The 26,932-nt window shown below is 33.3% G+C and overlaps 1 protein-coding gene and 1 long non-coding RNA gene across 3 annotated transcripts in view; one reads left to right on the forward strand and one right to left on the reverse strand.

The window, feature by feature from the left end:
- Nucleotides 1-14,699, forward strand: part of LOC118199105 (uncharacterized) — a 55,258-nt gene extending 40,559 nt beyond the window's left edge. Inside the window, exon 2 of the long non-coding RNA XR_015040455.1 lies at nt 11,386-14,699. This is a non-coding gene — a long non-coding RNA (uncharacterized LOC118199105). The remainder of the gene's footprint in view (nt 1-11,385) is intronic.
- Nucleotides 9,343-24,290, reverse strand: LOC118199104 (F-box only protein 39-like). 2 transcript variants are annotated; one of them, XM_035370895.2, is made up of 5 exons: nt 24,141-24,290; nt 19,015-19,389; nt 18,023-18,258; nt 12,048-12,212; nt 9,343-9,530 (listed from the first exon to the last, which is right to left on the reverse strand). In XM_035370895.2, the coding sequence occupies exons 2-5, from the start codon at nt 19,308-19,310 to the stop codon at nt 9,385-9,387; spliced, it is 843 nt and encodes a 280-aa protein (XP_035226786.1). In that variant the 5' UTR covers nt 19,311-19,389; nt 24,141-24,290; the 3' UTR covers nt 9,343-9,384. The 2 variants fall into 2 exon arrangements, with proteins under 2 accessions (XP_035226786.1, XP_085670247.1); XM_085814121.1 differs by lacking the exon at nt 12,048-12,212.
- Between the last annotated feature and the right edge of the window lie 2,642 nt (nt 24,291-26,932).

Here is a 26,932-nt window from a genome sequence, read left to right on the forward strand (position 1 = left end):
TTCAATTTGGAGTAAAAATCAATTACTGTAGAGAAATCCTGTAAAACTCGAGTAACCGTCCCCGACACTATCATCTTTATGTATTTGAGTACTATATTATTTGTAGAAATTAAACATTGGAAATTGTCATTATGAAATCGAAATCAAAGTAAAGTTGAAATAAACATAGAAGATAATAAAAAAGATAAATAATGCAAACTTTGTAAAAACAAATCAAAGAGGTCATAAAAATAATATAAAAATAATATAAAAATAAAATAGAAAATAATATAAATAAGATCAGTGAATGTACATGAAGATATAAAGGCCAGAAAGGTATTAAGTAACTTACATTCTTTCTAGTGGGGGAGTTGGCAATGTGTTCTCTTCGTGTCTGACTCAGAAGTGTAGGGTGTCCGAAAATTCTTAGCGGCAGTAGGGGCTTTGAATTATATCAGTCGGTAAGACTTGGGTGAAGTAATTTATGGTAGTGGGTGGGACTTGGAATTGTAAAAAGCTAATTGTCTTCAGACATATACTGTTACTAAAAAAATGGGCCTATTTCCTGCCTTTAGACTGTCTACTAGCTCTTGGACAGCGAAAATGCCTTTTTCCTTTTTTAAATTCTTAATCATTGCGACACGACAATTAGCCAGAAATTAATTAATTTCCATTCACTAGTATTTTTAAAAAAATCTTAACAGACGGTCTCTCTCAGATAAGAACTCCACAAAATACATCCCTCAAGAATTCCAAGTCCCATCCACTACCATAAATTACTTCACCCAAGTCTTACCGACTGATATAATTCAAAGCCCCTACTGCCGCTAAGAATTTTCGGACACCCTACACTTCTGAGTCAGACACGAAGAGAACACATTGCCAACTCCCCCACTAGAAAGAATGTAAGTTACTTAATACCTTTCTGGCCTTTATATCTTCATGTACATTCACTGATCTTATTTATATTATTTTCTATTTTATTTTTATATTATTTTTATATTATTTTTATGACCTCTTTGATTTGTTTTTACAAAGTTTGCATTATTTATCTTTTTTATTATCTTCTATGTTTATTTCAACTTTACTTTGATTTCGATTTCATAATGACAATTTCCAATGTTTAATTTCTACAAATAATATAGTACTCAAATACATAAAGATGATAGTGTCGGGGACGGTTACTCGAGTTTTACAGGATTTCTCTACAGTAATTGATTTTTACTCCAAATTGAATTGACTAAAATGCTTCATGAGAATAAGTTCTTTGAGTAGCAACTATTCGCGGAAATATTTGGCCTGACTAGAATTGCCGGTTTGGCTTTAATTTATAACTCGAGTAAAGACGAAACACTTTCATATTTACGTATTTTTATCAATTATTGATCATTGAACGGGAGTTGGTTTGTTCCCCTTGAAAAGTCAACTAATTTCCGATCAATGACAATAATTACATGTTTTAATTTTTACTTTTACAATTGTAATATTATTCTTCGTGATGATTTAACTCCAGTCCCCGTTAAAACATTATTAACATTTTGCTTTCAAATTACTTCAAAACATCTTTCAAAATATAACTTACCAGTATGGATGCACACTTTTAAATTAATTATACTTAGGAGATAATATAATCAATTAATCAATACTGTTTAGGAAATAAATTATATATATATATATATATATATATATATATATATATATATATATATATATATATATAGTGTTCCGTGATTAGCCTTACAACATTTAAAATATAGTGTTTTACACTGCTTCAAAGCATCTGTTCACTAGGGATGTATTAAAATCAAAAGTTCTACTACTACAGAATGTCTTAACAAAAGGATTTGAGGCTCAAATGGCAGGAAAATAGATTATTGGACTGCTTTAAAGACTCTAGACGCATGCTTTGTTTGCGCAAAACAATTTTAAAGAACTGTTGGAGGGTAACAAAGTAAAATAAATGTTTTCGATGCTAGTTTTTATTCCTCAGCAGATGAATTCTAGCTGGAAATATCGCAACGTGTTTTATTTTAATGATGCAGGTATTTAAAGCGTGCGTCAAAAATAGAAATCTTGTATCATTCATTAGCAAATTTATATTATAGAAGAATACACCAATACTGAAATGTTAGACTGCTGAAAGGTCTGATTTAGTATTTTAATCATAAATCAGGTGTTTAATTGCATTCGAAACGACTTTCAAGCCAGTTTACTCATTATTTCAGCAAGTCCATCAATGTCTCATGGTCAAAAGGTCTCTCAAGCGAAATTTCAGAACTACTTTGGTTGAAGCACGCGATTTTACAAACATTTAGACTGAGATTTTGGAATATGCTTACTAATAGCTATCGGAAGAAGTCACGTGACACAAAGGAATTTTAAGCAACAAGATAGGACACATGTGACATTACTCCAACCATTCTTCCAAGAAGTTTAAAAGGCGACTCTTTCCCTTTATGAGATGAATCAGTCAATGAATGAATTTTACGGTCGATATTATGAGCAATTAGTAGAAATTTTATTATTAATAATCTGATTAATTAACTGTAACAAAAGCATTCTAATTTATTTAATGAAATACTTATTTTCTTCTGCTTTCATTCAAATTCTTGATCATCAGGGAGTTTCCCGTAAATTGACGGAAGATTAATGCCGAAAGCTTTCGCCAATAATGTAGTTTTCTTCATACGTGCTTTAAAACGAAACGGAGATAAATTAGATTATATTCAGTAGTTAATTTGTTTCGTCGACATGTAGTTTCTTTAATTTTTTTTTTCTAATTGAAAAGTAGAAAAAAAAAAAAAAAAAGAAGGGAAGTGATATCATAAATCTTTTCACTTTAAAATCTTGTCATGAAGATGTATTTCAAGAAAGGAGCCTGTCAAAAAAATTTTATATTATGATGATGACCCCTTTAACTTTTGAAATGACGCAGAAAATGTTTTATGAATACTGTAATGATTCCTCAGTATTCCATTGGCTCCTTAATACTTCATATTTAAATACTATTGATGACTTAGGGCGCGCTATCTTGGTATTGCTAAATGGGTTTCAGCAATATCAAACGAAACATTGTCGATTATTGTGAAATCTGCCTGGTTTAAAATACCTGACAAAAAACCGAATCACATCACTGCCATGCTACTTTGGATAGACGAACTTATGATGCCTATATGCTATTAATTAGGTCCTAATTTCTCATTACTTCACTTTATGCATGTATTTGTATTTAAAAAGCCCACCGAACTTCATCTGCGTCACAAAATCTAAATTTAGATAGAAGTGTTTTTAGTAATTAATTATGAATTACGTCAGATGAATCAGTTCTAAATTTGTTGAAGTACGATACCACTACATCTATTACAGATAATAAACCCAAAATAATAAATAAAATTGAAAGTGTTATTTGAATTTCGGAAGATAATTTTTAAGAATAAACGAATATCCCAAACGCTTGAAATTTTAACCGTAACTAACAATTCTTGAAAAACGATTTTTATTATAATATACGTATTTTTGGATGCTTCTGCTCCATTGAAATAAGAATAAGTGATAGAACTTTATTTCTGATTTTATGATGCTTTAAAGCTATAACTTTCATGTCACATTAATATTACTCTGTTAGGTTAATAAGATGACTTTGAATGCTTTTAAACTTTTGACCTTTATCTATAAAAATGCTTAATTCAGACGAGGCTCGACAAAATCTCAAAAGCGATGAAAGCTGACATTCTATTATTATGCAAATAAAATCGCACCGCAATATCAGCAAGGAATTTAATTAGTCAAGCAACATTTCGTTTCGCAATCAGTAAAATTGGTTTTGATACTAGTTGCACGGCACATGCCTAGTTTTCCCTGGAGAGAGTAAAATACCTTCCAAATCTCTGATCAAATAAGGAAAAAATGATCTTTTGGTCACATAACTGAAATATTATCCGTTCAGAAAGAGAAGTATTTATGCTCTAGTCTTGAAAGATAAGTTACACGAACAAGGTTCTCGTGATGTGCTAACGTATTGACAAATAACAGCTTCTAATTCCCTTGGATGACGATATTCGAACTAAGTGAATATAACTGCTTTGCTGGAAATGTTACCTTTAAAGTTTTCTTATCACTCTTTAACAAAACTGTACATACCGAAGCTCTCAGGGTTTATATGAAACGCGAACAAATTAATATTCTTTAATTCGTTTAAATTTCACACAATGTTTGAAGGTTCATCGCAGAATGATCTAAGATCAGTAGAATTCAGTTTCGGGCCCAAGATTAACAAAGGACAAATTCTTCGATGATTTAAATCTTTTAGATGGATAATTACGGAACTCATCAGAAAGCATTATGTATATTATTATTCTCCATTTTAATTTGCACTAAAATTTTAATCTATAAAAATTAATATTATTTTACTAAAACGCTAAAAGTAAACGAAAAAAATGGTAAATACACTCTTTTGGAAAAAAAAAAAAATCGAAGCACCAAGAAGGACCTTTCGCGACATTGACGAAATTTGGTATGCAAAAACATCTTGATCGAACTCGCAAATGATCAAAGTTTCAGGGCAAATGAACAGGAATTGCGATCATAGCGCGCATTTCTAGGGCACAATTCGCAAAGTATAAAACCAGTAACAGAGACGGAAAATTTATCATTTCTTGTTGCTGCCATTGTAATTCCGTAAAGAAGCAACTAAAGATGCCATTCCGCCGATATCGAAGACCTTACAGACAACTAAACGACTTCGGACGTGGTCGCATTGTAGGGTTGCATGAAGCTGGGTAGTCATACCGAGAAATAGGCCGTTATTTGCAGCGTACAGACACTCCTGTGCAAAGATGTTGGCAGCAATGGTTTCTACAAGGAAATTGCCGACGAAATGAAGGCCCTGGAAGGCCAAGAAGCACAAAATACCTCTCTCATATTTCTGGACTGTCTTCGTGGCGGTTGATATTCTTCCTTGGCCAGCAAGGTCACCAAACCTTTCACCAATCGAGCATGTCTGGGACATGGTAGGCCTTCAGATTCGGGCTCTACAAAATATCGCAGATCTGAAGCGACAACTGATGAATGTCTGGCAGAATATGTCGCAGGATGACATTAGGAACCTCTGCCACTCCTTGCCTCGAGGAATTCAAGCATACATTGCCGCCAGGGACAGTTCGACCAACTACTAATTTAAAAACTCAATGGATGATTGTGATCCGTGAACAGGTACTATGATTTTCATTTTTTAATCATTTTATTATCTATGTATGGAGCTACACACATATTCAATTTCATCAAAAACAACCATTTCCTCCATGGTACTTCGATTTTTTGCAAAAAAGTGTATTTTAGACAGGGCAGTCGGTCTAATCACATTCAATAAAGTGAAATTCATAGTCAATCAGACAAAATACCTCTCATGACATTGTTAAAACGTAATGTTCCGAAGCTTGCTAATAGTTAAGACTGCTTAGAGCTAAAGTTAAAGTTTCTCCTAGAAATAAATTTCCCCTTTCAAATCGCTACCTTTATAAATTGTAAGACATATTATGTTAATGGTGGAGAAATTATTATTAATTTGATGATGATTTTATTTTCTACTACTTGAAACTAGTATACATATTATGAATTTAGTATACATATCATGAATCCTCGAGATTATGAATTCCTGTCAACAACCGTTAGACAATTAAGCGCGCAGAGTATTAAATAATAAGGAGTCTGTACGTATGCATGTCTTCGTATTGTGGAAAAACGGCGGCAGCTGGAGACATCAAATTTTGAACAAAAGTAGTCCTCTATTCGGATATTCGCTCCTCAAAGACCGAACTTTGAATTTCAAGTTTGTGTTTTGTTCATTTCACATTTTATACGAATTTCATGAATTTCGAATTGACAAACTCAGCAATTTAAAATCGAACAGTGGCAATACTTCTGTGAATAAAACATATTGTTATGAAATGTCTAGCTGCAGTAAGATAGCTTCCCCGCAAAAAGGGTTTAGGGTTGCCAGAAAAACGGCAGGGGAAGGCAGGGTTGCCACATTTGGCGAGAAATCGCCTATTTGGCGACAACCGGCAATATGCCATAGATGGATGGAGAACCTTCTAGAAGGAATTCTTACAGGTTTGGACCAGAATGTTCTCGAAGGCAGCCCAAAAGCAACATAAACCCTGCCTGCACGCGGAGTAGTAGTTAGTCAGTCAGTCAGTATCTCGTCGAGCGAGTTGATCGTCAGTCTTCTGTCGAGAATGTCTCTTAGTGCATCTCGAGTTAGCGCATCGTCGAGTTTTTATCTTATACCTTTTTATCTTAGCGTGTGTTGAGCTCCGGAAACGACCGGACCGATTCGAGAGCTGCACTATAGTGTATCTAGTGTATCATCGAGTGCATCGTGAGTTGTAGTGTGGAGAGTCTCGAGAATACGTTGTCAGGACTTGTGTTTCTCTTGATTTTCTTTGGCAACATGCTATGCCCTGAATAAGAACAGGGAGCTTACTCAAGCTATGTTCAAGATTTGTGTATAACAGACGACCCAAGCAGGAAGGGTATACGAAACCCTTTATTTTCAATACTTTACAGGCACTTCCGAACTTCGGAATACAGAGACCAACCACTTGTGGTCTGAACGTAAGAATATAAAACTACTAACTAAAACTCTAACTAAAAGCTAACTTTGAATTAATATACAAATGCCTAGCACTAAGACTGGCCTTTATTTAAAAAGGGTACGTATGTAGTACGCCGAGCTGCTGAAACTACAATACGTTTGCAAATATCAAGAGGGCTAAACCTCTCGCCTTAAAGGCAACCAGCAACCGAGTGAAAACTCGTAAAACTGCAGTGGCAAGCGGCTTGCTTCCTAAAACTCCTTCTCTCTTCCTCTTGGCAAAAAGCCACAACTTAAGTACTTGGGCGTTAACAAGACAATTTGCATAAACAAGTTAAAGCATTTAACTCTGGCCGGAAGTAGAAAATAAGAAGTGATAGTACAGTTTTAAAATAAAATAAACGTTAGTAAAACTTAGGATCCTTCTTACAACGTTGAGTTCCGAGAACGACCGAACCGAGTTGGGAGCTGTGCTATAGTGCCTTGCCGTGAAGCTGTCTTCACCGTTTTAACTTGATAGTCTGAAGGCTGTGATGCTGATTGTTTCAGCGAGCATTTCGTAGTTTTTCGACGACTGTAAACGTGTTTTTGGAGCTGTCCTGAGTAATACTGGCTAATAAATTGGGTTTTCATTCTTCATCAAATGTTGTCGTCAGTCTCTTCAAATCCACGAACCCGTACAAGAACGCAACAACATTCATTTCCAGCTCATCAAATTGTTGCCATTCGGCAAATTGTTAGACATTTCTCTTTCACTTTTAGTCAACAAACTCGGCTATTTAAAAGAATTGTGTTGCTATTGCCTAATATGAAATAACTTTCATCTTGCACATGTCAGTCGTGAAAGCGTAACCTTTCAAATTTAATCTCTCTTTGATTTCTTGATTCATAAACTAAGCGAGTTCAAAGCAAGAAACGCAGTTCTTAAAAATATTTTTTCTAATTTTTAATCTGATTGATTTAAATAAAAATGTATCATGAGGTTTTTAATTAGAAATATTTAATATTTTTATGAAATGACACCAGCTAGACCAGGATTAAAACCCTTAATAAGTTTCCCTTTTTATAATTACTATTTAGGTCCCTAGTATTTCATAAATATAAGTTTAATTTATTTTCAGCTTTATACTGTGCATATATGTCATGTATGGATATGTATGTTACTTTTTTATTTTTCACTGATTCGATTTAAGTGCTGCATGAGATGACTTTGCAAATGACAGAGAAGAAATGCAGAAAAATTGTCTCCGGCATTATAGTCCAAAACTACATTTAAATGAAAACGAATAGGGTAACAAAGTTATTGATAATGGGAAAGAGAAGTGTTTAATATGTTTCATAGGGACTTCAGAAACCAAGTTTTAGATTCTCTCGAATTTTCAGTACTGTCAGATCTTAGTGACTCTACGGTCTTCCTTATAATCAAGTTCGTCAAACCTTTGTTCCGCCGTTTTCTGGCTTTCTATTAAATGTTCTGTTTCACTTGCATACTGAAAATAAATGCTCTGTTTTACTCGCATTAAATATAACAGATATTAGGTGGACCGTACTAACTTTCCAATAGTATTCCATATTTGCATCAGAAGTTATCCAATAAATGAACTGGCCATCCAGCTGTCTACAACAAAGCATATAATACCTGCTTTCCTCGATCACAGGACTGACAGAATGGTGTGTGATCAGATGTCCGCCCCCCCTCTCTACTGTGATTGACTGGAATGTGAAGCAAATTTCGGCCTAACTAAATTGCCAGATGCTCATCTACATTGTCGCAAAGGGTACACGCATTGAGAAGTTTTAAGGTATGAAAATGCTGTTAACATTTTTCATGCTATCAGTTATTTTCTACCTTCTTCCAGTATGTCTTCATGGTGTAACGGTAGCATACTCAGCTCGTATTCGAGAGGTTCAGGGTTCGAATACCGGCGAGGGCACTGCGCATTCTTTCCGTTTCTATCATCAGAACCCTAATGACTCTACAAAGGCACCCGAAGTATGGACAATTCATCACCGCCACGATTTTGCGATTGAATCCCCAGTCGCCCTTTAAAAAGGGAGAGTATATATAAGTTATTTTCTCCCTCTTTCCAACATGCCTTGATGTATAAAAGTAACACATTCGGCGCGTATTTGAGAGGTCAAAGGTTCGAGTCCCGGAGGGAGCACTGCACATTTTCCCCGTCTCTAGCATCAGAAACCCTAATTACTCTACAAGCTGTATTATTATACACTCCTTTGGTGCAATATATTAGTACACTTCAAGTCTCTGACACCGTTATGAACCATCTAATGATAATTTTTATTTTCATCATTAAGTACTGCGCTTGCATTATTCACTACTGCAGTATTTTCACTTGCATTATTCATTAGGATGTAATTATGATTATTTAGAAGTTTCTTTCGAAATTGTAAACTTCAAATTTCAGATTTATAGGTCTGGAAATCACAGATGACCCTGCAAAGCTTTTATCTTTCTTTTCCTAGTAGGTAAAATACATCTGCCAGTAAAGCTTTTGAAGTATTCTCCATCAAGTTATCAACATGATACTGTCATCCAACTGATGTTGATAAACATAAAGGATACAAAATAATTTTATCTGTTTTTCTAGTGCGCACTTTGAATATCCTTTATATAAGAAACGCCCAGTTTAATCTTTTCTAACAGTTACTGGATAATATGTCTAAGATAACTTGACGTTAAGTGTAAATGGAATGAAAGAAATTTAAAGTTTTAATAAAGTAATTAAGTTAAGGAACGGTTAGGAAACTAATAATAGATTTATTTTTCAAACATGAGTATTAATGCTTTACTATATGTATGTATAATATGCCAGAAGATTGAAGTCAAACTGGACACCTCGATCTTTGAGTTGCTGTCTGTAGTCTTGCACTTGTCGTATTTGATACTGATCTTCGAAAGAAGCAAAGTGGAATATCAAGGAAATTACTTGCAGCGCTAAAAGAGAAAACATTTTTCAAGAACTACTTAAACCAAATGTAAATGATTAAAATATTCCAGAATTATGTATCAAATTTTGGTTAATTTTAGTTAAACTTTCGATCATACTCTCTTCACGACTACCAGAAGAACATTTAGCAAGTAAATCGTAAACATATTAATTACCCAGGTTCTATTGTTATGAAGTTAATGAGTATATTGCTACAAGCAATTTGTGAAATAAATGAAAATTAGGTTAGAAAAAATGGGATGTGATATTCTTGCTTTTTGTGTATATTTATATTCCACTAATAAAAAAGGCTTTCTAAATTTAGTATGCCTAACTTATAAACTATAACACAGCAATTAAATAAAAAAATATATTCCATTTCATTTCCCTACCAATAACTTTCAAAAGATAATTGTTAAAGAACTGATTCAACACATATTTATATTGAGATAATATTTGCATACTATGCAAAACAAATAATGCTGAAATTTATTAAATTTCTAGTTTTAAAATTTCTTGGAAGTTATTTGTTTGCTGCATAATTGCAAATCGTTTATACATTTTATGCTTATGCAATAGATTTATTTTAACTTCATAATTAACAAGTAAAGGTTCTCCTACTGTACAGAAGGTATGCGCCCTCAGTAGCCTTGAACTCGGGCTCAGATCTTGGAAGAAGGCATGCATGTTTTTAATTGTTCAGTTCTTTGCTACATAAAAGCATTTAAAACACTATTTAGCTAAAAGTTTTCTTGAGATGTTGGAGGAGGAAAAAAGGATAAGATACCTTCGGATCCATTATACGAGGATTCTCCTTCAAAACTGAACAAATTCGTAAAATCTTCTATAAAGTGGCCAAAACCTAAGCCAATGAGTGGATCAATCCTTTCGCTTTTGGGCATGATGAATTCGTGAACTTGATCTAATGTTACTGTCAAAAACGTGGCATAAACCACAACAACAAAGTCCATAGGAACACAATTTTTCTTACAAAACACAGTACGAAGTGGTATAAAGTCGGCCTCTAATGAACTACAGAGCAAATGAAACACGTAATACGGAATAATTTTCGCAACATTTCACAACTTGAATTTCAGTAATCGGTATGGTAGCGAGATTAACGATTTGGAGATTACGATAGAACTTTGCTGTTTAAATGTTTGTTGCAAGTTATGGGGAGTAAGCGGAAAAGACATTACATTACCAGATTGCTTGCCAAAACACGAACTGCATCTTTTGTATCTTAGACAACAGATTTTTTTTCTACGAAGACTTTTAATGAATTCTTACTTAAGCTACTTCCTGTTCTCAGCTGTATAGCAAAGGTTCGACGAACATTTGTTCTGGTATTAACGTGATAAAATCTTCGTTCACGAATACGTTTTTTCAAGAATACTAAACGTTAAATGAACACTAAATGTTAAATGTTAAATGAATTCTTTAACAAGGTGCATTTAATGTTCTTTCAAGAACACTAAATGCACCTTGTTAAAGAATTTAACGAACTTAAAGAAGCTGGGATCTTATATTCATCAAACATGAATGAAAAAAATTGCGCTAATAAAATATTTAATAAATATGATTTTATTTTATTTCGAACAATACTCCGAACGGAAAACTAAATTTTCTATCATTTGTGACAAGTTTCTGTTATAGGAGAACGAAGTGTGGTTCGGAGGCAACATTTCAGAAGGTCTTTAGGGTCTTTAGGAATCTTTAGGGTAGACGAGAATTAACTCTTTGCTGAAAATCGTTTATAACGTTTTAAATAGTACTTCACGAAGTTTCATGAAACAAAAAAGACTTTTTTTCCCTTACAATCGCAAGGCTTTGACATATAATACCTTATTTATTGCATTGCAGGTATCAATGGCAGACCATGGAGCAATGTCTAAAGCTTGTTCAGCTGGCACAACGGTACGACGCATGGCGGTCCATGGTGCAAATACAAAGATGATGATGAAATCAAAAAGGACATCGTGCCTCTATAGATGAAAAGAGCATTAAGAATCGACACTCGAAGCTAATGGACACCGATTCTGTATCAGTTGCTAGAAGACGCGGTCGCCCCTCAACGTCCAGGAAGGAGAAAAATATGCAAGTGGTTCAGGAAATGTTCCTTCGAAGTTCTCAGAAATCCCAAAGGCAGACATCGCGCGAAAATATTTTAACCTGATACAGAGTCCGAACCAGGATCATACCGGGATGGTAGCTCAATTCGCTTACGCAAGGTTAGACGTTGCGCATGGTCGACTGGCAGTGACGCAAATGAGATATCATATAATTAATTCTACCATTGTAAGGAACAAAATGTTCTTTGTTTCAGGATGAAAATTCATTAACACAAAAAACTACATTACAAAACTAAATTAATGAGTTTAAGCGAAACCTGATAATGAAAAGTTTTAAATTAGGAGAAAAAAAGAAACATCCTCAGGTTCAGATTTGAATAAAACTCAGAACTTCTTATTCAAAGTTTACATGAATCTAAGGTTGCTTTATTGCCTAATTTGTAAGGAATTTACCTGAATTCTCTTGTAGGACTGTTTCACATAGTCTTTCAGCTAGACGTACAGGAAATACTCCAATTACATTAATACGAATTAAGTCCTTGCAAGTTTGACACAAGTTAATGATGGCATCATCTAAATGAAGTATACTGAAGAAACCGAAATCGAGGTGAATGATCTCTAAAAGTATAAGTGCATTCATTAAAGGAAATATAAGTTGTAAATTAAATAAAAAATTTCAGCAGCTATCCTGAACATTATAATCAATTGCCGATACGAATGCTAATAGAAAAAACATGGCATTTTATGGTATATCGAAGATATATGACAAACAACAGAATTACTTTCGGACGAACGAGTAATGCTGCTTAACCTTACTTTTAATTATTTTTCAGTCTTGTTGAATGCATATGGAAAATAATACTTATCATTTGACATAAAATTCTAAAACAGCGATTGCGAACCAATTGCCCAAAAAATTTGGGCACAGCATTATTTGAGGAATTTAGGTGCTTATTATCAGCACAGTCAGTCTACACCTGACTATTTTCAAAACTGTTTACCTTGCTACCAGCGACCATGGCTAACACAGGCAATTTGTCGAAACTGGCCGTTAGTACGTAACGTGAACTGAAGTGAGCGTTAAACATAGTATTTATCGTTAATACAAATATTCGTTAATACTATGTTAACGTTAATACTAATTTCGTTAATACAAATGTTTTCTTAAATTTGTGCAAAATATCTTTACAACTTTATGTATTATCAATATGGCTAGTTCGACGAAAAAAGGAAAAACTGTAAGCTAAGTGTAAGAAAGAACTTCAAACTTGGTGGACTGAGAAATTTAACATGATTATTAAAAGCAATAAAGCGGTATACATTCTATGTTGTGGAACAACATTATGTAGAACTCTATTTGTAAAATGACATTGTGAAACAAATCATAAATCTCTTTGTCAAAAAAGCGAACCAGAAATAAAAGAAATCATTGCATATGCACTTTAAGACATTGTATTCATTGCATGTGCAATGGGTGGCATGGATGTCTGCAATCACACTGCATTCATTGCATACATTGATTGCTTTCATTGCGTGTGCAAATAAATAGAGAAAATAAGCACTCGATATCTATGATTAAATATATTAACAGGGATTGCTAATGCAAGTGCCGCAAGGTTTTCGGTTGCAAATGTCATTGCCCGGCACGGCAAATCTTTTGGCGAAGAAGAATGTTTTAAGTAAGCCTGGTTAGCATACGCCCCATCACTGTTTGAAGATTTTCAAAGTAAATGTAAAATAATTCAGAGCATTTAAGATAAATATCTAGAAACACAGTAAAAGATAGAATACTAAAACTAGAAGAAAGTATAAAAGAACAACAAAAAAGACATCAAGTAACTCTTTCTCTCTTTTTTAAAAATACAGATGTAAGTAAACTGCTCGTTTAGCTCTTTTTGCGCGATACTTTGCAATAAACAACATCAAGGACAAGTTAATTACAATAACATGGTTGCCAACAACTACTGTGAGCTCAGATATTTGTACGGCTGTTATAAATTCATTTCCTGTTAAAGAAATAGATTTTAAAGTAAAATTGTTTCGATAACGACTGATGCTGCTTCCAGTATGATGAACAAAAATGATGGCTTTATCAGTTTATTTCAAACACGCATTGGACATTCGATTTTTGAATTCCGTTGCATCATACTTCAACAAGCCTTGTGCGCGAAGGATGGTTTCGCCTCCCTTGCTAATATAGTACTTGTTGATGATAAATGTGCTTGTTGATGTACAACAATGTTCTCTGATTGAGCCATCGTAACTTACTTGAATGATTTGTTGATTACTTGAAAGGAATTGACATCTTTTCAATGATTCGAATAAGCTTCAAGGTCTAAACAAGACAGTAATTTTTATGATAGCCTTTTGAGGCTTTGAGGTTAAACTGTAAGTTTTAAATAAAGGTACTTTTTTCGAAAACTACAACTATTTCCCAAACTTGAAACATTTTATCCGCGATTTTGATTTACACGAAAAATCAGACCAAGCGAAAGTCACTGAAGAGTTTTCTTTGGTATTCAATTCTTCAATAAAGAAGTTTCGTCGAAGTCTTCTCGGTTTACAGAGTTATAAGAAACACTCAAATTTATTATGTACCCTGATGTGATGCCACTTGATACATTTGTATAAGTTTAATTGGTTGGTGATTGAAGAAACTGAAATGCAGCTAAATGATTTCCAGTCTAGTTCAATATAGCTAAAAGTTTATGAAAATAAAGGAAAAGTTGGAATCAATCGAAGTAGAAAGCCTATCAGGGAATATGAGCAAAACTGCTAATGCTAAAATGATCGAAACGTGAAACTCATTTCCAGACGTAAGTTATCTATAATTACAGTTATTATGTTACCCCCCCCGAAAAAAACTTACATTTGCTTGCTATTTTAACAATATTTTTATCTACCCATTATGAGTAATTATTTTCAGGAATGAATAAAATTAAAGATTCGCTGAGAAACTATCTGTCAGATGACTCCAGGTCAGCTTTACTTCTGCTAAAAGTAATAAAATATTAACCTAGTATGAATTATTAGTAATGTTATGGTTACTGTCTAAATGTTGACTTTTGATTGCAATGATTGCAAATAAAAAGTATTAATAAAGAAGTGTTTAAAATGTTATTTGTTTTCTCACTAAGTAAACAATCTATGTTCGCGCATCATGGACACATTAAATATTTCTTTGAAGAAACTGGCACCTAGATGTATAGAATATTTAAATTATCAAAGTGTGCATGGGAAATATACTGAATTTTGAATGTAGTGGACGATATGTGAAACTTGCTTAAATAAAGCTAACGCCTGAAATACACTTATGCTCTTTGTGAAAAAACATCCTTCTTCATTTAATCAAACTTTCCCGATGACATTCTTTGAGTGATGTATGACTCAAAAAGACTTCTTTTAAAATTCCAAGTAAAGTTTAAATTTGCACTCATGAGGCTATTGTTTAAATCATTGAGATTTTTAGGGGGAAGAGTCCTTCACTTTCAGATTAAAATAACATGCCGAATAATGATTCTTGTTGTCTGACTTCTCCAGAAACGTTTCACTTTCGTTAGACTAAAATTTGAAAGAACTTCGTTGATATGTAACTATAATTTAACTGCAGATCACACTGGATCTTTAAGGCACAATTTTATGCTCAATTTGTGTTCTACAGATCGTAGACACGAATAAAGCAATACTCTTTACATTTGAGATTTTATTCTATAATTCTCCGGTTCTAAAAGTTAGTCACACGTACAGATTAAAATTTAGATTGTCTCCTGATAGGATTCTGTAAACATTACTGCAATAACTCACAGCTAAAAAAACATTCTTGAAGATCCTACTCGTTGTCATGTAATCTAACCAGTCTTTCTAAAGGGAAGTGTGCCTCTGTGTTTATTAACCAAGCAAACAGCAACAGGTGTATAGAATCTACACATGCATTTTAGAATTTATTCACGGAAAGTTTTACCAATACTTGAAATTATGTATGTTTTAAGAGGAAAAAAACGATAAGCTAAAAATTGGAAAACTTACGTAAACTTTCTGAAAACGCAGTACTCAAATATTGCACAGTTGTAGACCCATCTGTCTGTAAGTTCCCATCAGTCCGCAAGGTGTAACCACAACTATATTTAACATTATTCACTTGAATTGCTTCAGGAAGAAGACGTGCAACATCTTCGCGTCGAACGATTTCTGCTGGAAAGTATTTAAAGCGATACTTAGGGTCTAGAAGTGTTATTAAAAATGCAATTACCCCCGTAAAAATTTTCTGACTATTTATCTGTTATCGACGTTTTCATTTGATCGCAACATGGAGAGCACGTAAGGACTGGCTTTCTGAATATACGAATACTTAAATGAAGGTTTCTTTGAGGGAGCGTTTTTCCAAAGACATAGAGAAACTAATTCCTTAAGGTTATTGTGAAATGAAAGTAGGCAAAATCCTAGTGTTCCCGGCATTAGGTAATTACTTAAGAATCTTTTGTTTCAAGGTCTATAGTATAAAAACACATAAGTTAGAAGTTTGAAGCAATGCCTTGAGTATGATTTTAGGTATTTTTGTACTGAAGTTTGTCTTAAATGTTTAGAATGGTCTCATCCGCATATACTCTTATTGCTTTTGGGCCTAGAAAACATTACTTTTACATTATCATTGTTCATGGTGATTTTTATATTACGGTAGATTGATTAAGGCGAAAATTGTCCTTATGGGTATGTAAACAAGTGTTTATCAGAGGAAGTATGAAATCATAATTAGCTTTTCTAAATTTTTTTACAGTTTCCTGAACAAAACACTTCCGTCATAGTTTTTATACAGAACTGGAAGGCGCAAATGCTATTCATACGGATCTAATACTCTTTTCGTTTATGTTCATTCTACGTTCAAATATTTAAGTGATATTTTTATATATCTAATTTCCATCGCCCCAGTACTTAAATTACATAAAACGGCATTTGATTTAAAAGAATGTAAATATTTCATTTAAACTTCTTAATTATCTAAACCGCTGGTTTTCCCTAATTTTCTAACAAGTAAGTAAAATGCCAGTCTATTTTGTTAGTTAATAACAGTTTGATTGTCTGCTCCCTAAATTTCTTGTTTTCTCTTTACTTCCTCTTTTTAGAATTCAGCAATGAATCATTAATTAAAAAGAAAATTTGATCAAATGCCATGCTACGATATTCAAGTGAAAACTTAATGTAAGTTAACTAGAGTTCCTATTTGTATCACTCCGATGCTAATCTAAAATAAGCAAATTTCTCGAAAGGATAAATGAGTAAAGATTTATTTGCTTTAGGTTGAAGTAAAAACAATACAATTTAGGCACTTGTTTCCGTGCTTTTAATTAGTTGTCGAGTTATTTATTTGGGCAGCTGTTTAACAGTTGTTTGAGATGCAAGATATATGTGAAATATTTAACAGTTGTATGTATGCTCTAGATAAAAACTATACGTGACTATATAAGGTACTAATTATAATTCTAAATTATTTTTATTTCCAATTACGATTCCAGTTTGTAATTAAACCTAGTTAAAGCAATTTTAGAAGTTTTTATCGTAATTAATGAATTAAAAGTTATATTTCTGGTAGCTTAACCTGGGCCCTTTTTTCTCAATAATGGGTCACGCTTCAAGCTATACGACGGCTGGGACAGATATGACATTGGCAATGTCTTTACATCATTATCGCTGAAGGCCATTTATTGTATGCTGTGGTAATTAGGCTTTGGCTATGCATTGTATTTTAATGTGTTCCTTTCTCAATGAACGTTACTTAAAAAGTAACGTTACTTTAAAAAAAATATAAGAATCAAATTTTCTAAGTTTACTAACAATATATTATACGTATAATTTGTGTACCTTATTTCGTCGTTTTGTTGACAAAACTTGCGTTTCTGGTGAAGTGTGAAATAATACAGAAATATTGAAAGCTACTAACCGAATAATGTAGTACATTCATTCATCAAGAGGCCAGTCATTTATTATTGACCTTGGTAATAAATATCTGAAAAATTCCAATATTAGTTTATAAAGTATTTCTCCCGCCTTCCTAGCGTGCCTTCGTGGTGTAGTGGTTCTGGACGCTGGGCCGGTATTCCAGAACTCTGTGGTTCGATTCCCGGCGAAGGCGATTGCTCATTTTTCATCTTGCCTGCTTCCAAAAAATAACTAATGTCTCTACAAGTTGACAAAAAAAAAAAAAAAAAAAAAAAAGGTTACGCTCTTTCCAAGACAATTCAGTGACGTCATTTAACGTACACAAGTGGGAAAAACTATGATACAAAGAAAGAAGAGAATAGTTGCTTTTGAGCAGAATATGATTCACAGACGTCACGAAAGAGCAAACATTATAGTATAATGCCTTATCACACAATAAGTTTTAATATTCAAGAATTCCCGAAATGAAATACAAATTTCATATTGAAACTTACTGATTTCAAATGTTACTAGGGCATTGCGATGTGTCTGACGAAATTTCAGCCATGATAAATATGGAATGGTTTTACTCAGAGACTCTGTATAGTGGCATCGAACGTACAAATATTTGATAAAGGAAGTTTCTGGAAAGCAGAGAATATCTAGAACTTTTGTGGAGACACATTGATAACTGAGCTTTAATATTTCCAGATTTGGCAACAACTTGAAGTATTCATGGAACTCGGCATCACTGAAAGGAAACAATTTTGTGACTAATTTTTCAAAAATTTATACCAAAATATTAAAATTACAGTAATGTTTCAAATAGGCTCGTTGTAACTATTTTGAGCTAGTCTCTTGAAATTTAAAACTGGTAGGTAAATAGTACATTTTCGTGCAAATAGGAAACAAAAACATGATATTTTTATCATAATAGACTTGTGCTTCATTGCAAGAATTTAAATCAGTGTAATAGTTTTCAGAGCATTTAAAACAGCAAGCATTATTCTAAAGATATGAAATTCATTAAGAAATGTACCAAAAGTAGTTTTACCATTCATTTTGTTTAATATCATGTTCTTCCGAATACGTATTTTATAACTATCTATTCAGACCTAAAGAAGAATTGGTATCAATAATATGTCTACTTTGAATGATTCGAACTGTAATTAAAAAATAGTAAATTTCCTGATCTGAGTTCATGATAAATCTCAGTAAATCTCAGACCAAAACTAGAACATGTTTAATGAAATAATATTTATCATGCTGTGGAAGATCTCTCTCCTTATACGTTAATCCAAAAATTTGAAGTGTTTCTGAAATATCTTGCTCCGAAAATAATGATGTTCAAATTTGCAGTGTTTTTCATCATCTTATGTAACCTTTCTTTGCTTTGGAATGCTACTTCAAATGTTAATTTACTTCCAATGTGTTTCAGTACCACTGCGTATAATTTTAGTCTATTTTTTATAAGCAGGAATGGAATAGAATATTATTTCAGACTTACTTGCTTATGTCAATGTCGCTCTCGAAAAACTGAATCAAACCCAGTTCTGTCAAAGAAATATTTTTGCCAATGATACATTTTAGAATCTCCATTCCAACCTGCTCCGAAAACCACGTCTTCTGCACCAGGAATTTTGTAAGGCAAATTTGAGACTCAAGAAACCATTTGAATGTGTCCAATATTGAAATTTCATCTCTAGAGCGCGAAGAAGAAGTTTCTGTGTGCCACCTGAAGTTTCTAAGTTCAAAGGAATGTAGCTTCGAAGATAGGCCTAGGCATTCGAACAAAAGCTTCATATTATTGGCACTTCCTTTTTTAAATGGACGTTGACGGCCTTTGAATACGAGTTTCAGGTGTTTTAAAGCGGAAGCAAATCTGTAGAAAATAAAAATTAGCCTGTGAACAAAAGTATGCAATGTAACTGGAGTTTCAGAAATCATACGTTATATGCAGAAAGTTTCTGCATAAATATTTGTATTTCATTTATTAATAATGATCACCATTAAGTAGTTACAGCTGATAACAATTAAGATTAATATAAATTATTTGGCTTTTATTGCTGGTTATTACTTGGAATGTTCTTGTCCACTGTGAGAAAAATTCTGTGTTTACAAATTAGATACTGTTATGCTTATATTTTTAATATTAAAAATATAATCTAATAATATATGGTTGTTGCTCGATCTAGCATAGTCTCAATGGAACTAGCTCTTTATTTCACATGAAGAGACACATTAATCACTCTGGGGAACAAATTGTAACACAACTGTTGTTGAGTTCGATTGTTGAGCTGTTTTAGAGTTAAATGATAATTTCAAAAATGTCATTAGTTTTCGTCTATCACGTCAAGATTTTTATCAACACTTTATGTGAATGTGATCATTCTCCACGGAATCGATCTTGAATCACAAGAAGTACTACTGCTCTCGTGTTGGCTGACATAAACCCTCTCATTGCTCCGGGTGAATGACGCCATAGAAGACCAGCTACAGGTGCATACTTGACTAGACTAGTTCAGTTACTCCTAAGATACTGTAGTGAAACACTGTGCGTCGCTGTGATATAGCGAGCGCATTTCGAGATGGAACCGGAGTTTTTGTTTGCACACAATGTTAGCAGTGTTTAGTTTTCATTTATGTATGAATAGAAACTTTTAATTATGTCTGCCTCGGCAAGTTAGCGTCGTATGTATTTAAACATCCCCGATTTGTTATGTTATATATGTGGCAGCTTTATTATTCCCAGTTAAAGGACAAACATCATACATTTGTCAGGCAAGCTTATTATGCCTATTTTAAAGTGAGAATTGGTGATCAAGATAAATTATGGGCCCCTGATAAAGTGTGCAAGCAGTATTTTAAGACTTTACAGATGTGAATCAAGGGAAAGGCCTTATAAATTTTTATTTGGTATACCTATGATTTCGCGAGATCCCAAAGATCACTTAAGTGATTCTTACATTTGTATAGTGAAAATGTCAGGATATAACATGAAAAACAAATGTAAAATAGAGTATCCTAGTTTACCATCAAACTAGATGCCCAGCGCCTCACTTTGCTGAACTTCCAGTGCCAATGTCAGTATTCGAAGAATTACCATCTTTGGAAATACAAAAATAACTATCGAATTGATCCCAAAGACAAAGAATTTGAAACTGAAGATGAATCCATTCATAAAGTATTTCACTAGTTTGAGTTGAATGATTTGGTAGGATATTTGGGACTAACCCAAAAGCTTCAGAGCTGTTAGCCCCAAGAAACGAGAAAAACTTCCTTGAAGAAGGAGTTAAGGTATCCTACTTTCGATCAAGTGAATGTGCCTTTAAGCAGAACTTTCGAAGGGATGGATTTGTGCATTTCCGTAACATACATAATTTAATGGAAGCGTTGGAAATTTCATCCGATAAGGCAACTAAATGCCGATTGTTTATCGATAGCTCAAAGCAAAGCTTGAAGTATGTACTCCTCCACAATGGAAACTTACTTAGTGCAGTACCAATAGGCCATTCAGTTTGTTTGCGTGAAGAATATGAAGACTTAAAGAGATACATTGATTTGCTGTCATATCACACGCGTCAAAGGCTCTTCTGTATTAAACTTAAGATGATCTGCTTCCTCATTGGCCAGCAAAGCGTATGTTCCACATATCTCTGTTTTTTATGTATGTGGAACAGAAGAGCTCGCGAGAAGAATTAGGTGCAGTCGAACTAACCCCCAAAATCTGACCTGAAACCTCGTGATCCAAGCATTCCACATCAGCCACTTGTCAACAGAAAAATCCTTATATTTCCACCTCTGTGTATAAATCTGGATCTCACGAAGCAGTTGTTAAGAGTTTTGCCTACTGAAGGAAATCCTTTCAAGTCAGCATTTCCTGGATTTTCCTCTAAAAAGGGAAAAGCCGGTGTGTATGATGGTCCACAGATTCGGCAACTCCTTAAAGATGAACATTTCATCGGAAAAATGACAGAACTTACGTGTATGGATGATGATTCTTCATCTTCAGAGCGAAATAAAACCAATATACCTACAGTGTTAATACTTTTCTAAATTTTATTTGCTTTTTTGAATCTTTATTAATTTCATCATTCAAGACATTTACTTCATGTCCGATCTAAGAAATATTTTTCGATTTCTTAATTTGTTGCAGGACTAGGGCATAAAATCCTTTATCAAATACCATTTTTATAATTCGCAAAGAGATGTAGAGTTCTCCACATTGTAAAGGCTAATTTGCTGTTGAGCATGAAGAATCTTAAGAACTAGTAAGCGAATAATCGCTTGAGTTCGTGCAACATGAAACAACAAGATGGAAGTGTAAATAACCCTTTATTATTCAGATAAGATTTAACAAAACTCCGTCTTGGAGTGTACAATAAAAGCCGACACTTGGGCTTGAGCTTAAGAGGCTAAGATGTAAACTAAAACTAATCTAAACTAAGAGATATAGCCGAAGCTATCAAGATTCTAACTGAGTTGGCTCTTTAACGCTAATTGATTGCGAAGCTATCAAGGGCCTGAGTACGGCCGAGCGTAATAACAGCACTCTCTCTCAGAGTGGTCCAAAAGGTGAATGTGCGCTAATAAGAAACTCTGATTCTCTCTAACTCAGCAAGTAGACTTCGCGATTAAATACCGCTCTTCCTCATTATGTATTCAGACTTGATTCCAAAACTACGTTCTGGCCGGAAGTAGTAAGTTGAAGTTAAGAATTTGACAGGAAGGGAACTTAAAATCTAACTGTTAATAAAATTAGCATTATCCTTACAAAGATTTATCTACTTTTCTTGGATTGCCGAAATTATTTCAATCCGTTCTTCTCTTATCTTCATCCGTCTTTTCAGTCTGCAACTAAGTCTTCACGTTTGACCGAAATATGAAATTCTGAGTCTATTATCCCCTCCAGAATAATTTCTCCGCTCCTGATCAGCACAGATTTTAGTTCTTTATTGTCAGTTTTTTCATTAGTAATGTTATTGGAATTTTTATTTTGGCAGTTAGTACAGATGAATTAATCTCATCATCAGGGTTTGAGCTCTGTGTCGTTATTGCTCCAGACATTTTGATACTGATGATTTTTATTAGTTATTTCAGGAAGAACAATTTGCGAGTTGTGTCGTTCTGTACCGTATGAATAATGCACAGGTTTGCTAGTATGTTTGGGTGCTTCAGATTTCGTAGGTTAAGTAACTGGTGGAACTTCCAATTTTTGTATTCTTAAATTAGTTTTTAAGTCTTGACGGGTTTTTTGTCTTGGATGCAAATGAAATCACATTATCTCCATATGCCTCTGTTTTGAAATAACCCGAATCATTCTTTTATACCTTGTTCAAACATTTTCGAATTCAAGCTTATCTGGTAACTGAGTAGGGGAAATTAGTTTAAATTGGAGAAATTATCAAAAAAAAGAAAAAAAGAAAAAAAAAAGAACGCTACCTTACTTCTCCTGATCAGTTATCATTAAATCTTTGAAGCTACTCAAGTCCTTAACCTATAGCACATTTCATTATTAGAAATAGTTCGCTATTTCCTTAGAATCTCGTGAGGATTTTTAGGGACTTTTCTGGTGCTGAAGAAACTTTTCGAAAATTTTCTGGGTTCATTTTAAATTTCTTAAAAATCTCTTTTGTCTTAAGAAACATATTTATTCTCTGGGGATATGTGAAAGATATCGTTTACAAGATAAGTGATTACAAGATAAGTCAGAATTAACAAACTGTAACGCAATAACCGCTGTGGATATCGATATGGTAACCCATACATGACAAGAACTGGTCATCTTTGACACTCTCGGTTACCCAGAAAAGAATATATAGTAAAAGAGTACTATACAAAAGAGTATTGTAATTTTTGAACTTAATCTGCCTATCAGTGCTATCGGTTTATTTGTAACTTCAATAGTTTATGATATATCAATAGTTAAAATGTGTTAGAGACTTGTAAATGCCCTTTATAAGTTTGAATACTGACGTGTTCAAGTACTAATATTATCTTAAAATTAAATAACTGTACTCATTTCATTGGTACGGATGTACCATTTGCACATGTATTAAACATGTATGTCACCAATTCGTTTCACCAATAGCCGATAGTCACCAATAGTTTGGACAAAATAACACTTTATAATACGTACGTTCTTTTTAAAACACGGTGTATTTCCACTTTTTAAATTTGCAGAATCTATAGAACGTTCCCATATTAATGTAAATGCATATACATCTAATATCTTATAAAATGTTTCGCTATTCCCTTTGGGCAATGTCTATTGATAATTTCTATCTATAACCCATATTAAACTTTAAAAGAGTCCTTCCCAGTGATCGTAAAAATTTGAGACCTTTCAAATATTATTGTTATAATTATTTTGTTTGATATTATTTTCTTCCTTTTATTAATTTTCTGATGATTGCACGAATTCTAATAATTGCTACGCAAACAATTTATGAAAGAAAGCATAATATCAAACTTTTATTCTCTGCTTAAACTTTAGAGCATGCGTTAAACGTTAAAATGCATATATTAGTAGAAGTAACCCGCTCTTCTTTTTATTTAGATAAAATAGCATAAAAAAAGAGTCAAATCTAGTGCTAAACAATGTTAAATATATTAATGCTAAAAAAAACTTACTTGCTGCGTTAACGATTAATTCTACTTTTAGAATAGCCAGTTGTTTCGACCGTTTGCCTAAAAGATTTTCCAGCTAGGAAATATCCCAGAATTTATGCCGAGGTCCTCTTTGCTTAAAAATATTCTGGGAAACAACGTCAAACAAACTTTCTGAGTTTTAGAGAATTCTATTTAAATGAAGCTACGTAAATTAAAAAATAGCAGACGATAACATGGCGAAAGAAAAAATTACTCTTACAATCATTGAAAAAAAAAAAAGAGACAGAGAGAAAGCGAATAAAAAAAATTCTTTAAAATGTTGATTAAAATTATTTATAATTTGAAAAATAGCTTTTCAGATAGTGTTGATAAATATTTATTATGCATCATTACTAAAATTGAGGATAAAAATTCTAGATAATTAATTCTTCGTAGAATTTGTTTGAAAATTTCAGGTGAAAAATATCTGTGGCAGTTCACTGCTTCTAACAAAACCCGTAAACCATATTTGGTGTTATTATTGCTTAAAGTAACTATGAAAGTATAATTAGTTAAAAATTCTTCATGATTTCATATACTACTGAAAATATCTTCCTTACTTGATCATAAATTCCAATGCACGTCTCGTATCCTCCGCCATTGAGTCAGTCTTAAAAGTGAACTGCATTTTCTTCCAAAGAGATGCGTTTTTAAATGCTTCTGCCCAACTTCGACAAACTAAAGAAGCGTTGAAACGATCTTGATGGCTTAGAAATTTAAAGATGTGACTCAAGTTCAATATTGGAAGACAAGACCAAGATGTTTCATTCATTTGCCTCACCTCTAAAAATAGGATTTTTTTTAATGTTTATAAATACTGTAATTTACTTATGTTCACAAAAAATTTTGCATTCTATTAGAACTCTAAATAGCTTAACAAATAAGAGATGTGATACTTCTCTATTGTTTAGATTGCTTTGTTGCTCAGAATTTTATTACTGTTGACGATTTTGTTGATAAAAGCATTGAGTTTGTTTCACATCCCTTTGTTACGGATTGTGATTACGAAAGAAACTTTTATTCTGCAACAAAAAAGTAGTGGTCAAATAACAAACAAAGAATGCACAAACTAGGAAATAATAGTCAAAAAGTATTATGGCATGCAAATGTATTTAAAGACAAATTCTGCAAAATTGCTCTAATAATGTATTGGGTCCCTTTGCTTATTATGAATTCACTGACACATAAATTTTGGTTAAGATTTGTTTCTAGTTTTTACCCTTTAATGGAGAGTTTTTCTCTAGGTACACTCCAAGTACTGCTGGAAATTTCTTGAAGTACTAAAAGTGTAATTGCTCGCTTTCACGCCAGATGTCTTCTCCTAATTAATTTACATTTATTCATTATTCTGCGCTGGCAACACGAATTAACGTTGCCGTGGTCAAGGAATTCGATCCCTAGAACGAGGCTGACTTATAACATTTAGTAATGTTAATTACAAATTTAAGAGTGGTGCTTGATGCATCCAGTAAATCTAAAAACTGTATGAGTAGGTCTGAAATTACAGAGATATTTTTTAGATTTTGACTAATTTTCGGATTTTCTAAAATTGCTTTCATAGCTGATGTGGAGGAGATATATCGTCAGATGATGGTAACCCCTGAGTATCAGAATTATTCATTGGTATTACGGCGATACAATTTCAGTGAAGAACTACGCATATACAAATAGAAAACAGTTACGTATGATCTTTCCTCAGCTTCATTTTTAGCAACTAGATGTCTCAAGCAGATAGCTACAAATTCCAAGGAGGAACAGGATGTATCACATGTACTGGAGAAGAATATGTATAAGGTTGACTCATTATCTGTTGCAAATAAAGTTAATAATGCAGTATCAGTATGCAAGAACATATCTTCGATTTTACACGCATATTTGATTGTATTGATTTGAAATGTGGATTTCGAGTTCTGCAGAATTCATGATGAAATTCGTGGAGCATTGTTCGCTGAATTCCAATTTCGAGACGTCTAATTCAAGTTCGAAAGTCTTAGGTCATTTTTTTTTTTTTTTTGGAATTCATCTACTGATATCTTCAATTTTAGATCCGTTAGGCCTTCTGTCTTCATGCACTATATTGATTAAAATATTCGACCAAAAGCAATGCTTAGTTAAGGGCGATGACATTCAGTCATTCCCCGAAAGCTCCCAGACGACTGGTTGAAATTTCAAAAGGCAATCAATTCAGTGAAACCAATAGTATTATGTCAACTTAATATTATGTTTGTTTTGAGAGCTAGTAATTTAAGCAATTTCTTCTGAAAAGTAACCTGAATAATTATTCGCAGATTTTGTAGTATATTAACAAGGTAACTTACAAATTTAAACAAATAACTTCCCTTAATTGTACAAGATTTATAAGATTTATTATGAAATATGGATAAACCTCTCTAAGACAATCACCCCTGATTTCAGCTGATTTTGATCTTCTCGGAATTTAGGTTGGATTATTTAATTTAGGCATAGCAAATGAGCGCTATCTTCATCCCTACTTTGAACGACAGGCCTCCAGTGAATGGAATCCGATATTTTTCATACCCCTTTGTCTTTACCAACAGCCTTTTCGAAAGGAGTTTATGTCGACTGATTTTAAGGCCATTCTTTTTCGAGGCAAAGTAGGAGAATTTATTGGCCTCCTCTAATTTTCATTCTAGCCAAAGCGGCGGTCTGCCCTGGATTTGGTCATCTTAGAGAGCTGATCTTCAGCACCGATGTTTATTTATATACTTAAAAGGTCTTTCTGAAGCCGTCACTTAGAGAGGTGAGATGATCTG

The sequence above is a fragment of the Stegodyphus dumicola genome, chromosome 3 (genome assembly GCF_044657685.1).
Source record: "Stegodyphus dumicola isolate Sdum_Otavi_A_Nest chromosome 3, ASM4465768v1".
NCBI classification, from domain to species: domain Eukaryota; kingdom Metazoa; phylum Arthropoda; class Arachnida; order Araneae; family Eresidae; genus Stegodyphus; species Stegodyphus dumicola.

Coding starts and splice junctions, on each gene's coding strand:
- LOC118199104 (XM_035370895.2), bottom strand. CDS start 19,310: ATGAAGCTTTTGTTCGAATGCCTAGGCCTATCTTCGAAGCTACATTCC. Junction 18,259..19,014: donor AGCGACATTGACATAAGCAA/GTAAGTCTGAAA, acceptor GTTTCCTTTCAG/TGATGCCGAGTTCCATGAAT. Junction 9,531..12,047: donor AGTCCTACAAGAGAATTCAG/GTAAATTCCTTA, acceptor TTTCTCTTTTAG/CGCTGCAAGTAATTTCCTTG.